Source organism: Pseudophryne corroboree, chromosome 9 (genome assembly GCF_028390025.1).
Source record: "Pseudophryne corroboree isolate aPseCor3 chromosome 9, aPseCor3.hap2, whole genome shotgun sequence".
Classification (NCBI taxonomy): domain Eukaryota; kingdom Metazoa; phylum Chordata; class Amphibia; order Anura; family Myobatrachidae; genus Pseudophryne; species Pseudophryne corroboree.
Window position 1 is genome coordinate 152,574,295 of NC_086452.1, and position 15,976 is coordinate 152,590,270.

Below are 15,976 nucleotides of genomic sequence, written 5' to 3' on the forward strand. Positions count from 1 at the left end.
GCAGACGCTCGAGACCACGAGGAGATCACCAGCGGCGCAGACGCTCACAACGCTATACCTTTTATATCTATATTTTTTTTTAACAATGAAATACACAGTATACCTTAGTGTTGAGACAGGGTGTAAGTGCAACCTGGTGTAACCTGATTAACTACAAAGCTGCTTGAGAGTCACCGACGCTCAAGTGTACACTTAACACTATAAGAAATACACAGATACTTGTTTAGGGTCCAAAGCCTATTATATGTATTATAACTAATATACTTGCAAAAAGGAATCACAGTACAAATGATACACTACAATATAACAGAGACTTCCTAACCAAAATAGCTACACTAGAAATACAATACAATACCAATCTAATACAATACAATACAATACTAGTCAAGGGGAGATATGGGAGAAAAGAGAAGGGAGAGAGAGACAGAGAGAGAGATAGGGAGAGAGATGAGAGAAATGGCTCACAGAAAGACAATGATTACGGAGAAAAACTTACGCACAAAGGGTATGATCGCATGCGCCTCTGGACATCCAGCTTCCCGATTATCAGCAATGAGAACCGTTTGATGAGAAGTGAAAGCTGGATGCCACAGGCCCGTCTTTTATGCTACTCACACAATGCAATCTAATGGTCCCTACAACCTCATTGTCCATTGGACGCAGGAATTCGGCTTCGCATTATAACAAAAGGTCATAGGGTGATTCATACAGGTGGGCTGTGACGATATCAAACAGCTCAGGTGGGTGGGAAACTAGGTTTCCCGCCGCATACCTGAGTATGAGTAAATAATAGAAATGGACATAAACTTCTTATGTCCATAACTATCCGCACGAGCGATTAATACGCTCCAAACCAACACCGGAATATTGCTATTTAAATACTCTTCCGATGGGTACCAAACACTGCTGTATGATTCCTGTTAGACCCTTAGCACAATACAAAGAGGGATTCCTCCGTTCAGGGACATTCCATATTAACCAAACTTTCAGAATCTATCAAAGGGACCATGGTCTACAAACTACATTAATTGTGAAAATATGTAACGATTGGGTCGCACGCTACGACTACATACTCTTTACCGTAAATACGCATACCGATGCGAGCGGGTGCACGCATCAGCGGGTATGCGCTATCACGGGAAAGCGCACGCATGCGCAGCGCGGACCAGCGTGAGGTGCAAATATGGCAGCGTGTATAGGGATATTTTTCTGACTTTGACAAATGGAAAATTACACTGTTGTGATATGTTTGGGTGCTCTACTGCTCACCTGAAACAAATGGTGTGAGTACCTGTGTACATGTATATGTGTGTGTATATATGTATATATATATATATATATATATATATATATATATATATATATATATATATATATATATATATATATATATATACACATACATGCACCATACTTATCTACTCTCCCGGAAGCTGCGGGAGGCTCCCGTTTTTTAGGGTAGCCCCCCGCACCCTTGGAAGAGTGGGCAGGTCTCCCGCATCCTGCTCGCACCCTAGTGATGCAAGCAGGATGGAGAGATCTCCACCCGACGGACCCGCGAATGCGGGAGGTTAAGGGGTTAAAATGACGTAAATCGCGCCATTTTAGCCCCGCCCGAAAATCGCGACATTTTCCGTGATGTCACAGCCCGCCCCCCGAAGACACTGCAGCGTCTCCTCTACGGGCTTCTCCCGGAGAGGAGAAATAAAATGTAGGTAAGTATGACATGCACGTGCACTTTTAGTATGTGTGCTGCCCACAGTCTGTAAAGGAGGAGGAACGTAGTCTTGCAGTAGATTGAGAACAGCCGGTGGGCCTTTGCTGTGTATTCTGAAACTGTAGACATCAGCATTGTGCTTCCATCGGGAATAATAAAAAAAGAAAAGAAACCCAACACTCTTACTTATGTGACATTACTTTATTTAGTATTTCGCTGTGGAATGTTTTCTTATTAAATGATGTCATGTGGGCGAGTCACATTGCGTATACAGGGACAGATGGTTCATTCCTGCACCAATAACTTTCTTGACTCAAATATACAAATTTTAAATGTGGGGGTGAGGGTTTTTCGATCTTGGTTTTGTTAAATTCATTAAATAATGTTGAAGGGAAGAATTAAATAGAACATGGCTTATAAAGTATCCAAATAATTGGAGCAGCAGACGTTTGTAGAACAACCACAATAGGCTAGGTAATCTGCTTGAGTTCTGCAGGTAGCCCGCTTAGAACATTTTATACTTTTTTTCCCCCTGTAAGTTTAGTCTTTTGTTCTCATACTTAGTTTTCAGGTGTGTGGTCGCATTTTTACAATTCCAGCACTGAAGGTTTTTGTACTTTGTACAAAGGCACAATTTTAAAACCTGCTTAATTAGAAAATGCCTCTGGTTTATTTTTTGCTGGGCTTTCTGTGTGGTGACTAGGACACATTTCCAAACATTAGACAAATTACAAGAATATTTACTGATTAAGAAGCATGAGATGTTTTATTTGGACAACAGGGAGCTAACCTTCTAGACTGAAAACAAAAACTAAAACAAGTAATAAACATTAATGTATGACAAGTGTTATATTTAAAAAGAGAAGTCTGGTTGCCATGCTATATGCCCAGTCCTTTGCTAAAGCTGACATACTTCAGCAGAGGTACATTGCGTAATTCTGTAGGAACAGGCTGGAGTGTCCTAAAGCTTTTATGTCTGACTGATTAGCTTATGTTAGGTAACAGATAAGAACGTGTTTTCCTCTTGTCTGCGCTTTTGGCCCATCTTGGCAGCCATTTAGTCAGCAATTTTTTGTTTTATTGCCGTTTGTGGTGGTATATAGTACTTCATAACATGTTTAAACAGTATAGCAGTGGACAGGCAGACCTAAGCTGGGAACACACGCTGGCCAATATATCACCCGTTTTATTGAACGATCGATAAATATAGCTGGCCTGGCGGCCAGTGTGTACCACCGATATGTCTGTGAACGCCGTCGTTCAGACATATCTCGTCGGCCCTGCTGCACACACGATGAGCAATATATGTATGGTGCATCGTTGTGTGTGTATGGGCGGTCGTACAGATGCTGCAAAGGCCACCGGTGACTGAGGGCTCAACTTGGCAGGGCGCATGTAATTGCCCACCCAGTTTGTGACGGATCAGGCAGTGCGTATGCACAACACACTGCCCGATCAGCCTATAGATATATCTGCAGATATACCGATCAGTGTGTACCCACCATAAGGGGTCTATTTACTAAGCCTTGGAGAGAAATAAAGTGTCAGCCAATCAGCTCCTAACTGCAATGTTACATACTGTGTTTGCAAAATTACATTTAGGAGCTGGTTTGGTTCCACCTCCAAGCTTAGTAAGTAGACCCCTCAGATTGAGCAGTGCATTTACCTCAGTGCCCCGCATGTACAAATGGGATACGGCCATTAGGTCGGCAGGGACACTAGGTCGATATGGTCATTAGGTCGACGTGCTAGGTCGACGGGTCAAAAGGTCGACAGGTTTTTCACCTTTTTTTTTTCTTCTTCATTTTTTGGACTTTTTCATACTTTACGATCCACGTGGACTACAATTGGGAACGGTAACCTGTACCGAGTGCAGTAGTAGCGGAGCATGGCACCTTGCCCGAAGCATGGCGCGCCATGCGTGGGGACACGGTGCACTGATTGGGGTTCCCCACCACTTTACGAAAGAAAGAAACACCAAAAAAAGTCCAAAAACTCATGTCGACCTTTTGACCTGTCGACCTAGCACATGTCGACCTAGTGTCCCTGTCGACCGAATGCATGTCGACCTAATGACTGTCGACCTAAGTTGGTTCGACCCAGCGACCCATACCCATACAAATGTACTTTTTTTTTTTTTTTATTATTATTTTTTTGATCATAAGGTTGTGGCTTATTGTAGCGCTATGTTGGTACGATTTGTCAATAGGACTTCTACGCCATGTTCAAGCATAAGAAATATAAAGCAACTGGCTAATGTAGGTAATAGTTTTGTGCTTATAGTGTTTTCAAGCCCTCACTGCTTATACACTGTATACTTGTCATTTTTTCTGAGGTAGGACAGATCACTGCTAAATAGAATATTCCTAACAGAGTACCAACATCAGGTAACATATGCATTTAATATTTATACATTAAGAACAAAACTTAGAAGAAGATACCCCAGCCACCAGAGAAGTAGTACATCCCATGAGAGGTCCAGCACAGCAAGATGAGGCAGCTGAAAGACCACCTATGGGTGCTGCAAAAGTCTGATAATCATGAGACAGACCTGTGCAGTAGGAGGTTACCCCCTCTCATTAATGGCTCCCTGACAGTGGGGGACAGAGTGAAGGAAAGCTGTTTCCAATATGCTAGTCCATTAATAACTAGCAAAGAATGCAAATAAGAGTAGTAAAATTTACAAGTGTGAGTACTCGATGCCCTCGTCTAGTATATGGATTGCTTTAGTCAAGGAATAACCCTGTTGTTTTTTTTCAGGGCATCTATCGCGTAAATGGAGCAAAGTCTAGAGTGGAGAAACTGTGTCAAGCGTTTGAAAATGGAAAAGACTTGGTGGAACTGTCAGACCTGTATGCACACGACATCAGCAACGTCCTCAAGCTCTACCTCCGACAGGTAGTGTATCTCCAGCTTACTGCAACATTGCAGTGTCTTTACTAAACTAGGATGGTGATATGTTGTATTTCTCTCACTGGGGGGGGGACTAGATAAAGTAGAGGGCTGCACCCATCACGTGGTTATGTGTTTTCGTAGAGATAGCTGTAATCAGTGTTTACCCCTTGTATAATAAATTAGAGTCATTTAAGGGATAATACTATTGTTTATCACCACAAGTAAATGTTGTAAAGCTCATTAAAAGCAGCCAAAACAGCAATTGCAGTTCAAGGTATAATGTTGAATGGTGCATCTTAGTGGATTAAATGTATTTACCCAAAAATATTACTTCTAAATGGTAAAAATGCCAATTTAGCAGAAAACTTTCTCTAAGCGAATTACTTAATGTGTCGTACTTGTAGGGAAGATGCATGGATCTGATTATGTAACAGTGCATTTCCAATCCTGTTTCTCTTTAGCTTCCAGAACCTTTGGTTTTGTTTCGCCTTTACAATGAATTGATCGGATTAGCCAAAGAAAGTCAGCGTGTCACTGATGAAACAGACTTTAAAGCAAGCAGCGCACCATTAATAAGACAGCCTTCTGGCGTTGAACTGAACAGGGTTATTATTAAAATAAGAGACTTGCTGAAACAACTGCCACTGACTAACTACAACACATTACAGTTCTTGGTGGGACATCTTCACAGGTAATATAACCTCAACCCAATACACTCGTGTTTTAAAGTTAATATGACTCTCCCAGTCTGCATCATCTCAAATTCACCAGAATGCTGTCGCTGCAGCCTTGAGCGCACCAGAATGCTGTCGCTGCAGCCTTGAGCGCACCAGAATGCTGTCGCTGCAGCCTCGAGCGCACCAGAATGCTGTCGCTGCAGCCTCGAGCGCACCAGAATGCTGTCGCTGCAGCCTCGAACGCACCAGAATGCTGTCGCTGCAGCCTCGAGCGCACCAGAATGCTGTCGCTGCAGCCTCGAGCGCACCAGAATGCTGTCGCTGCAGCCTCGAGCGCACCAGAATGCTGTCGCTGCAGCCTTGAGCGCACCAGAATGCTGTCGCTGCAGCCTTGAGCGCACCAGAATGCTGTCGCTGCAGCCTCGAGCGCACCAGAATGCTGTCGCTGCAGCCTCGAGCGCACCAGAATGCTGTCGCTGCAGCCTCGAGCGCACCAGAATGCTGTCGCTGCAGCCTCGAGCGCACCAGAATGCTGTCGCTGCAGCCTCGAGCGCACCAGAATGCTGTCGCTGCAGCCTCGAGCGCACCAGAATGCTGTCGCTGCAGCCTCGAGCGCACCAGAATGCTGTCGCTGCAGCCTCGAGCGCACCAGAATGCTGTCGCTGCAGCCTCGAGCGCACCAGAATGCTGTCGCTGCAGCCTCGAGCGCACCAGAATGCTGTCGCTGCAGCCTCGAGCGCACCAGAATGCTGTCGCTGCAGCCTCGAGCGCACCAGAATGCTGTCGCTGCAGCCTCGAGCGCACCAGAATGCTGTCGCTGCAGCCTTGAGCGCACCAGAATGCTGTCGCTGCAGCCTTGAGCGCACCAGAATGCTGTCGCTGCAGCCTCGAGCGCACCAGAATGCTGTCGCTGCAGCCTCGAGCGCACCAGAATGCTGTCGCTGCAGCCTCGAGCGCACCAGAATGCTGTCGCTGCAGCCTCGAGCGCACCAGAATGCTGTCGCTGCAGCCTCGAGCGCACCAGAATGCTGTCGCTGCAGCCTCGAGCGCACCAGAATGCTGTCGCTGCAGCCTCGAGCGCACCAGAATGCTGTCGCTGCAGCCTCGAGCGCACCAGAATGCTGTCGCTGCAGCCTCGAGCGCACCAGAATGCTCTTGGTGGAGCTGATTCAGAGTGGCGCATATATCTGCCTTGCAGATGGATCTTGTGGGGTTTTTTTTGCACTGCACATACATCTGATGTGAGCATATGCCTCTATGAGCAACTACAGGCGATTCATATGCATGTCAGTCACCCCTCCTGTAGCGGCTGTATGATGTAACCATGCAGCAACAGGCTGTTCTTGTGCAGGCTAAGTTTACTGAAGGCCTGTTGTGAGCATATATGGGCTGTTTGCACGTAGGCTAGGTGTTCGGAAGGCATGTGGGTAAGCATGCCCGCTATGCAGAATTGCTTGTGTGCAGCAATCCATCTGATTTTGGGGGGATCTTTTGCACCAAGTAAGCTTATTCAGAGATGCATACAACTCTAAATCTGACCCTGAATTGTCTCAAGCTCACTAGAATGCTCTGGCCACTGATCAGTCAGAATGTTGGGAGATTCTCATACTGTATCATCTCAAATTCTCCCAGAATGCTTTCAGTGCTGCCTCAAGCTCACCAGAAGCCTCTGTTGCTACAAGCTCACTAAGATGCTTTGTGTGCCACCTCAAATTCAATAGAAAGCCCTGAGTTGATTTCTAGTCAGGTTGGTCTGGTAGGTGTTGGGTATTATTATAGCGCTTTGACACATCCATTTCTCTATTGTGGTGCACTGATAGATGAGCCTTGTGTTTGCCCCTCAGGATCAACGTTGCCAGCCCTTCCCTGTGTTTATATGTATTTTAATCCTGCTTTAATTAATGTGTTTGTCACAGAATTTAGACGTTCAATTTCAACTCTTCATGCACTATCCATGCTGACAGAGATATGCTGAAAGAAGAGATACTCAAGAAAAATATTTTCTGTTCCCAGTGCACAGATATGATTTCAGCTGCAAGACCGCTCCTCAGATATTCACTTTTAAGCTGCTGGGCGTTGTGCCTGTTTGGGATAGTAATAAAGTTTGTTCAGTCTATTCCCACACACCCTGACATTCAGTCATTTCACAGTCATAATATTACCGTAATCTTGAGGGATTCAGGCAAATTTTATAACTGTGTAACCTATATTAAAAAGTGGTTAATGTAAGCTTCACACTGTACATGCCTCTATTTTATTTTTATAATTCTGCACTTGTCTCTTGGAAGACGGAAAGTAAAAATTGTTACAGCTATTAAACTCTGTTTTGAGGACCGCTGACACAAATATTTTGCTTCCATTCAGGGTAACAGAGGAAGTAGAAGAAAATAAAATGACTGCTAGCAACCTCGGGATAATATTTGGGCCCACCCTGCTTAGGCCACGTCAGACTGATGCAACTATATCGCTGTCCTCTCTTGTGGATTATCCGTATCAGGCCCGTATGGTGGAGCTACTCATAACTTACTATGACAAGATATTTGATGTCTCCCGTGAGATGTGTAACCCTGTAGTAGACAACAGCTCTGATAAGACAAATCTAGCAGAGGATAGAGAACCCCAGCAGATAAGGAAATCGCAGTCCCTGCCAGTTGGAAATGAGGTAGGAGTCTCTTCAATTAATTTGTTTTGATTCATCTTATGTCTAACCAGAAGATGCTTACATAACATTACTCTCTTGGCTTTCATAGAGCATTTTGCTGTCCAAACGTGGAGGCTCCCTGGATGAAACATTCATTTTTAAAGGTGTGGAGGGGAGGGAAAGCCGAAGTCACAGTATGGACATAGTAGAAGAGATTGGTAAGTATTCAGTATGTACCTAAAAGTACCATGGTATTATAACTTAAGGCTATAATCTTTTATTAAAGTGAAAAGCTCTGCTACAGGAAGAGCACTGATTTCAGTACGAAGATAAGATGTAGCTGTTAATTAAAACACAGTACAATCATAAGGTCATTGGCATAATCTCATAATATATTCTTGTCTCCTGCTTCTTCTTAATGGTGATGTATTTGTAACTTGTACCTTGCAGAGAATAATTTGAGTGATCATGAAGCAGAGTTACGGAGAGACTCTTCCTCCTCCGATGCCGTCAGTCCTGTGTTTGCATTGCAGGATTCAGAAGAACAAGGTGAGCAGTTCTCTATTTCTGCACAAACCCGCCCAACAACCAGGAGATACAGTGTTTGTAATCAAATATTAAAATATATTTATTAACAATCAGTTTCTTTGACATAAGCCGTTGGTAATGAAATGCCTGCTCTAACTTTTCCGTGCTAATTTGCTTCCTATTTTTATGCACTTTTATGATATCTGTTTGTTCTCCTTCTGTGACTTAAGTCATGCCTTTTATTGTCCTAGTACAAAACTGGTTTTCTCGTGACATTGCATCACATACACAGGACCACAAGATTCAACAACCGCTTGTAGATATAAAGCATGGAGATGCACAGGAATTCAAATCCCAGTGGCTGGGTTGCCGGATGTCACATGACTGACAGCGGCTGGGTTGCCGGATGTCACATGACTGACAGCGGCATCCCGACACTGAAGATGCCAACATCTGGGAGGGGGTTAAGTATTTTTACCCTCTCCTGCCACCTACACTAACCCTTGGAGGATGATGGCTGTGGCTAACCTTCCGGGGGTGTTTTCTACGGCTAACCCTCGCGGGGTGGCGACTATAGCTAACCACCCATCCTAGTGCCTAACCCTGAGCCTCGCCCCGCCCCCGGAATCTAACCCTGGACCCCAATACTCAACTTTGGGATGTCGGCTGTTGGTGATTCGGCGTCAGTCTCCTGAGTGGTGTTGGGATGCCGGCGTCCGCCACAACCGCCGGGATGCTGAACGCATCCAGGTGTACAAAATGTAACTTTCATGATGACGGCAGTATACAGTGTGACAAACATTAAATGAAATACATCTGGGGATATATTATCTGTGTAAACCACTACATTACAGCTGCCACAAGGTAGAAAAGCAGTGTTGTGCAGATTAAGCTCTCTGGATACCTCATTATAACCTGTGCATACATGCGGTTTATATGGAAATAGAGGCTCTGCTTTGCAGGCAGAAGGTACAAGCCCAGGAATTCTTCTGTAAGAAGATTCTGATTGCGTAATTTTTAAACTCCAATTACAGTAATGTAGCACATACACCATTGTTTCTTTAAACACTTATTAGTGTTTACCTGGTATGAGGTTCCCAAAAAATGTGTCCTTGCTTAGATACTGGTACACAAACAACTAAATAAATAGGCTTTGCAGTGTTTATGTAAACGAAACCATTTTCAGGTCAAGTTAATATCTGACAAAAGATCTCCTTTCACAGTGTAAGTGTTATGACGATAGTGTAAGTGATAGGTGAATGAGCTCCTTGGCGAAACCACCATATTGAGAAGTAGTGATGGCTGTTGGAAATTACCTGAATTCCCACACGTAGATTTAAAGCATCAAGTGGCATACTGCTAAGCAAGTAAGCCTTTCATTTAGGAGACGTCGGGTTAATAAAAGAACAGATTACAGTAAGGAAAAAAAATGGGACTTTTGCACCGTTGACATTTGGTATTATTGTTTATATATTGCATTTTGCTCTGCTTGGGAGAAACATCCTAGAACAACCACATATGCTGTTCATGTTTTTCAGGTCTCCTCACAGAATCACAAGTGAAATAATTAGTTTCACCTGTGGATCTTTTAAAAGCTGTCAGTGAGCAGTGAGTGCACCTGTGTACTTGCTAGGTGGCCTGAAAAACATGAACTTTTTGGGGTCCCGAGGACTGAGTTTCAAAAGCATTGCTCTATGTCAGAGGTTCTCAAATGCGGTCATCAAGGCACTCCAACGGTCCAGGTTTTAAACAGTATACAAGAAGAGTGGCCCAAACAGCGCTGTCTCTTGATAGGTAGGGTATGGTTCTCTAGCTCTGGTGATCACTCCTGAGTGGTATCCACCATTTCTCAGAAGTAAGAGGAGAAACAAGACAAAGTATTAAAGCAAGGCCAAATTTCTTTTTTATTTTTTTCAAAAATGTTTTTATTGGAGTTTTAACAGTTTAATTACAATAACAATAGACATTACAATTGTAATATCAAATAGGTATATGACAGCACAGAATATCAAGAAACAGAATTTTGTTACTAAGAATATAGAAGTTGTGAGAACATTTTCAGTAATTAGTGTAATAATTACCAACGTATAGTTGGAAGATAATGACCAGTCTCCCAAAGGGAGAAAACAAAGATAAACTTACATTGTCTCTAAACAACATGAGTGTACTTTGCTTATTCTTTTAAACATCATAACTTGAGATATACTTGTACCAGAACAATTACAGAAGAGGTTGATAAATCAACATAGAAAGTGAAATATATCATTGTGCTTTGTTACATATCATACAGACCAGTATGTATATTTTTGCTTAATGTGTCATAATGATAAAAAAAAGTATAATAGAAATTACGAATAATCATTTACATAACATTTTATGTAATAAGATATAAAAGGCACCATATACCATATAGTGTCAATCATGGATGAGAAAAGTGGTCTGAGGAAAATCACACAGATTTCGTGGCATATGTAAACTTAATAGCGGAAGGTACGTGATAGTTAGATCTGAGCCAAAAGCAGTATGTGTGTCCAGAAACATTAGAGGTAAGTGTCAATCATGGATGAGAAAAGTGGTCTGAGGAAAATCATATAGATTTTGGGAGAGAAAACAAGCCAGCCAAATGCGGATATGTAGACAAGTCACTTTAGACATCAACCCTCTCCCTGTTTAGGAATAACAAAGGGACAATTTGGTCAAACAGGGAGGCTAGTTATAACTAGTCTCAGGAGGTTCTCAAAAGCCCAAGTTGGCCACTGAAATTTTCCAATCGCCTTAGCCGTGCCAGTATTTGTGACTGTAAGATAAAGATCAGGAGTAATCAAATTGGTGAGAGGTACATTTGTAAAAACAGGCGCAGGACACAAAGACGACGATTTGGGTAAATTAAACTCCCCAGACCTCTCATGCATATCAAATGGAGTAGCTTTAGGACAAAGCTCAGGGGTAAGCAAAATGGTCAAAGCAGTGGGTATAAAAGTAATTTCTTGAGAGGGTTTGTGGGAATCATTCAACATTGTAATTGGCACATCAACACTATCATTAAGAGCATGTTGGAAATTAGAAACAGGTGAGACATCAAGGCGTGATAATACAGCCTGTAAAGACATCAAGATGTCATCTAGTTTCCTGTTCAACAAAGACATTGCAGCTATTGGTTGTAACGTGTCCCCAGATGTCGTAACAGTAGAGTGAACCAGAAAGGTAATTCTTAGCACCAAGTCACAATATGGTGCAGACTGATCACTGTGTTATCAGATATAGAAGATGTATCAAAGTCCTCTAGAGTGAATGCACAATACTGTATAAATAACAAATATTATTAAGCTAGCACAGAACAGGCGGTATTCATGAACAAATATTCTTAGCCGAAAGTTATCTACCTCTAACAAAGCTGATAGGCAATATCATGTATCAGATAGGTAACTGGTCTGATCTGAATTTTGCCACAGAGCGCACCAATAGCAGATTATTACATTAGCTTATATCCTCATTAGCTTCCAATTATAAGCTTTAGTGGAGTATATTAGTAATAAACAGTAATATTATGATTCCAAGCTGAATACACAGGAGTATTTAGTGAGTGACAGGGCAAACCAAAAGGTGAATTCTGTTAATGGTGTATATGACGAACAGTCTTCCAAACAATGTTCGATGGTGTAGGCAAACAACAATTACTGCCAATATATTGTAGGTCTGGTAGCAAATACAGTCAATGTCCCAATAGAAGCCCTTATGAACAGAGAGCTACTCAGAATAGTTGGTAACAAATATCCAGACCAAAGGGAGGAAATCGAGAAGGAAAAATGAACAAGGCAAATTTGAAGGGTGAGTTAGGAGAGGGAACAAACAAAAGGAGGGGAGAAAAATAACTATGGTAGTAGGGATACAATACAGGTACCAGGTTCGAAGAAAAAATGACCCTCTCCGTGCAGCCAAGATGTTGAGACGCTGTCCAGCTCCAGTAATGATCAGTATTCAGCCCGTATGGGAAAAGTGTTTCTGGAAGTCACCAACCTAAAACTCTGCAGGGATGTGAAGCAGGAATCCCAGACTCCGATGCTCAATCAGGCAGCCAGAAACCTCACAGGGATCTCGGCTTGACACAGGGACTCTGGACCAGGTAAAGAGTATGCAGCGTCGATACAGCAGTAAACAGCAAGCAGCCCGGAGCCCCCAGCCAGACAGGCAGCTGAATAAAATCTCCGTGGCCAGTGGTTACTCCCTGTATCCTCTCAGTTTACATGCAAGCATGCCACATAGGGCACTAAGCACTACTCGACTCCAAGCCCTGAGGAGTAGCAGTCCAATGCAACAGCGGGTCACAGCAGAGAGTGTCAAAGGGGACGAGAGTGAGACACGCCAAGCAGGGAACTCAAGCTTCCTGGAGAAGTGAACTCCAGCGTTTGCGGTCCAATACCCAGCAGCGCGGGAGACCCGTGAGCAGCCCCCGTCCAGCATACAATAGCAACTAGGTCGATACCACCAGGCAGACCGTGACGTGAGCAGTGAGTTGTAATGTTCAGCAGTTTCCCGCAGCTCTTCCACAGTCCCCAAAGCAGGAATGCCACGTGTCGCGGCAGGCACCTCTCCGGTCCAAATTGTAGAGAATAATAGTCCAGATCAGTGTCAGGATCTGACGGAGGGCACAGGAGAGGGTGAAGGTGAGGCAAGAAAAGCAGGGGATATGATTAATGCAGCTTGAGCTTCCCGGAGATGAGAAGTCCATTATTCGCGCCAAAATGTCTGGCGGTCATCAGCGCCACTAAGACAGGGCTGGATTCCGGGGAATAATGAGTGCTCCGTCCAAAATACACAAGTCCTCCACTAACTCAAGCTCCAGTGATGGTATATGAGCAGAAAAATATCATTTCAGATGGGTTTAGAGGCCAGATGAAGGTAGATATATCCAGACTTGTAGGAGCTGTAATAAAAAGCGGCCATACACGATGCTCCGCCCCCGGAAGTTCAAGGCCAAATTTCTATTGGTAATGTAGGTTATATCCAGCCACTCACCTCAAAGAAGTGAGGTATGTACACATAAAGGTTTCTTTGCAACTGGGACACTTCGAGGTGTTTAAACCAAGAATATGGGTCCACCCACATGATAACCCCTCAAAGTAGACACTCACCCGGGACTAGGTGTAAATGTTCCTCAAAAGGTATCTTTGCAGTGACGGGGAACATTTACACCTGGTCCGAGTGAGTGTCTAGTTTGAGGGGTTATCATGTGGGTGGATCCATATCCTTGGTTTAAACACCTAGAAGTGTCCCCATTGCAAAAAACCTTTGTGTACTTACCTCACTATTTTGAGGTGAGTGGCTGGATGTAACCTACATTACCAATAGAAATTCGGCCTTGATTTAATACTTTGTCTTGTTCCTCCTCTTCTGAGAAATGGTGGCTACCAGTCAGGAGTGATCACCAGAGCTAGAGAAAGAGAACCATACCCTACCTATCAAGAGAGAACCCTTTTTGGGCCAATCTTCTTGTACAGTATATTGTTTATATTGTATAAAGGGGGTGGTGCCCCTAAGTGTGGACCTTAGCTGCAGTCTGAGGGCGCAGGTTATTTTGTCTGTATTTTGTATATTGCTTCAGGTTTTAAGTTTATCCATGCTTGGCCACAGGTGACTTAATTAGCACCTCAGTAACACAGATTTAACCATCTGTGCTGAGCCATGGATAAACCTAAAATATTAACTGTTGGGGTGCCTTGAGGACCGCGTTTGAGAACCTCTGCTTTATGCAAATATGGAGATCATGGTGGAGACAAAATTCGGCAGCGCTGGATGCAAACCTGGGGATTCTGCTACAGACAATTGCATTCTGCACTACACCCAGGGCCTGATTCAGAGTTGCAAGCAAAGCCAAAAAGCACACGACGGGGCAAAACAATGTTTCACTGCAGGTGGGACAATAGTAACGTGCAGAGAGATTTAGATTCGGGTGGGGTGTGTCAAAATAAAGCTGTCCATTATTTGTGGGATACATACAAAAGCTGCCAGTATTTACCCTGCACAGAAAAAATAGAATCCACCCAAATCTCAATCTCTTTGTAATGTTATATCAGCCCCACCTGCCGTGCAACATGGCTTTGCTCAGTTGTGTGCTTTTCGGCTTTGCTTTCAACTCTGAATCAAGCCCTCAGTCCCCGAAGCACCTAGGACAGTGATTCTCAAAGTCTGCCCTTAGGACTCCAAACAGTTCACATTTTCCAGGTCACCCAGCAGGTGCACAGGTGTAGTCATTACTCACTGACACGTTTGAAAAGATCCACAGGCAGGGCTGGTGCAAGGTTTCTCGGCACCCTAGGCAAAACTTCAGTCCGCTACCACCGATACCCACTTCCCAGCCTTTCGGATGGAAGTGTGACTTACAAGTTCCGCAGCCACCACTTGCACTAGGTACAATAAGGACGTTTCTTTCAGAGAAATCCTTCATTTTGTAAAAGGTGAACTCAGTGGCGCCCCCTCAGATACTGGTGCCCTGGGCAGCAGCCTAATCGTTGGGTCGGCCCTGTCCACAGGTGGAGCTAATTATTTCACTAGTGATTCTGTGAGGAGACCTGTAAAACATGAACCGTTTGGTGTCCCGAGGACCGAGTTTGAGAACCTATTCCATAGCAGAATGCTGGTAAATTCTTTCTCCATTTCATAGTGAATAAGCACCATGTTAACATCTAATTATACCAAATATATGTCTGGTTCACAAGTGTGGAATAGTAACAGTTAGTGATGTTCTTTACTAAAATTGCTCACAGGTATAAATATTAAATGTACTAATTGATAGCAACAAACCAGGCATTTGCAGTCACTGTAACCTGGTTAATTCTAATGATATGCTTTGAGTACAGATTTAAACTTGTGAACAGTCGTGCTCATTTATTTACTTAACATTTAGGTGGAATAAAGCAAAGCAGTCAATTGGACAGCTGCATTCATTGGGAAGATGCAATGTAATTTCTCAGGTGGTTGCTGTGGTCTCGGACGACTTTGCATCAAAATGCCATGTTGATAATGTATTCTATTTACAAAGTCTTTTATTAGTAAGAAACACACCTCATGTTTTTAAGGATGTCATGGATGCTTCATATGCAGTTGGAGCCAAACACAGACAAAAGGCATAGTATTGCAATTACAAACATGTTTATAGTACCAAATTACTATTTTTCTTTTGTAAGGCCCAGATAATAACATAGCACATAACGGGGCATAGAAATAAAACAACAGGCTTTTGTTTTCTAAACAACAATCTTGATACAAGCAAGTACAGAATAGTGGATATAGAAGGAAAGAAAACTTCCCCCTTTGCCCACCCGTACCTTGACTCCCCTACTCACTCTCTGCCCTTGACTTTGCCACTTAATTTATATAAAAAAAAATTACTCCATACTTCAGGAAATCACATTTCACCAGACCATCAGCAACCCGGCCCATCCTTTCCCTGACCACCCCTCCTCATTCATCTTACCAACTCTGACATCTTATTCCCCTGTATCTGAAGATGAAGTGATA

At 43.4% G+C, this 15,976-nt stretch overlaps 1 protein-coding gene across 4 annotated transcripts in view; it reads left to right on the forward strand.

Moving 5' to 3' along the window:
• Positions 1-15,976, forward strand: part of ARHGAP29 (Rho GTPase activating protein 29) — a 300,437-nt gene that overhangs the window by 266,814 nt on the left and 17,647 nt on the right. For all 4 annotated transcript variants that reach the window (XM_063939858.1, XM_063939856.1, XM_063939857.1 and 1 more), the window contains 5 exons: positions 4,478-4,615; positions 5,074-5,303; positions 7,654-7,951; positions 8,040-8,148; positions 8,381-8,479. In XM_063939858.1, the coding sequence (XP_063795928.1) occupies positions 4,478-4,615; positions 5,074-5,303; positions 7,654-7,951; positions 8,040-8,148; positions 8,381-8,479 (874 nt within the window). The remainder of the gene's footprint in view (positions 1-4,477; positions 4,616-5,073; positions 5,304-7,653; positions 7,952-8,039; positions 8,149-8,380; positions 8,480-15,976) is intronic.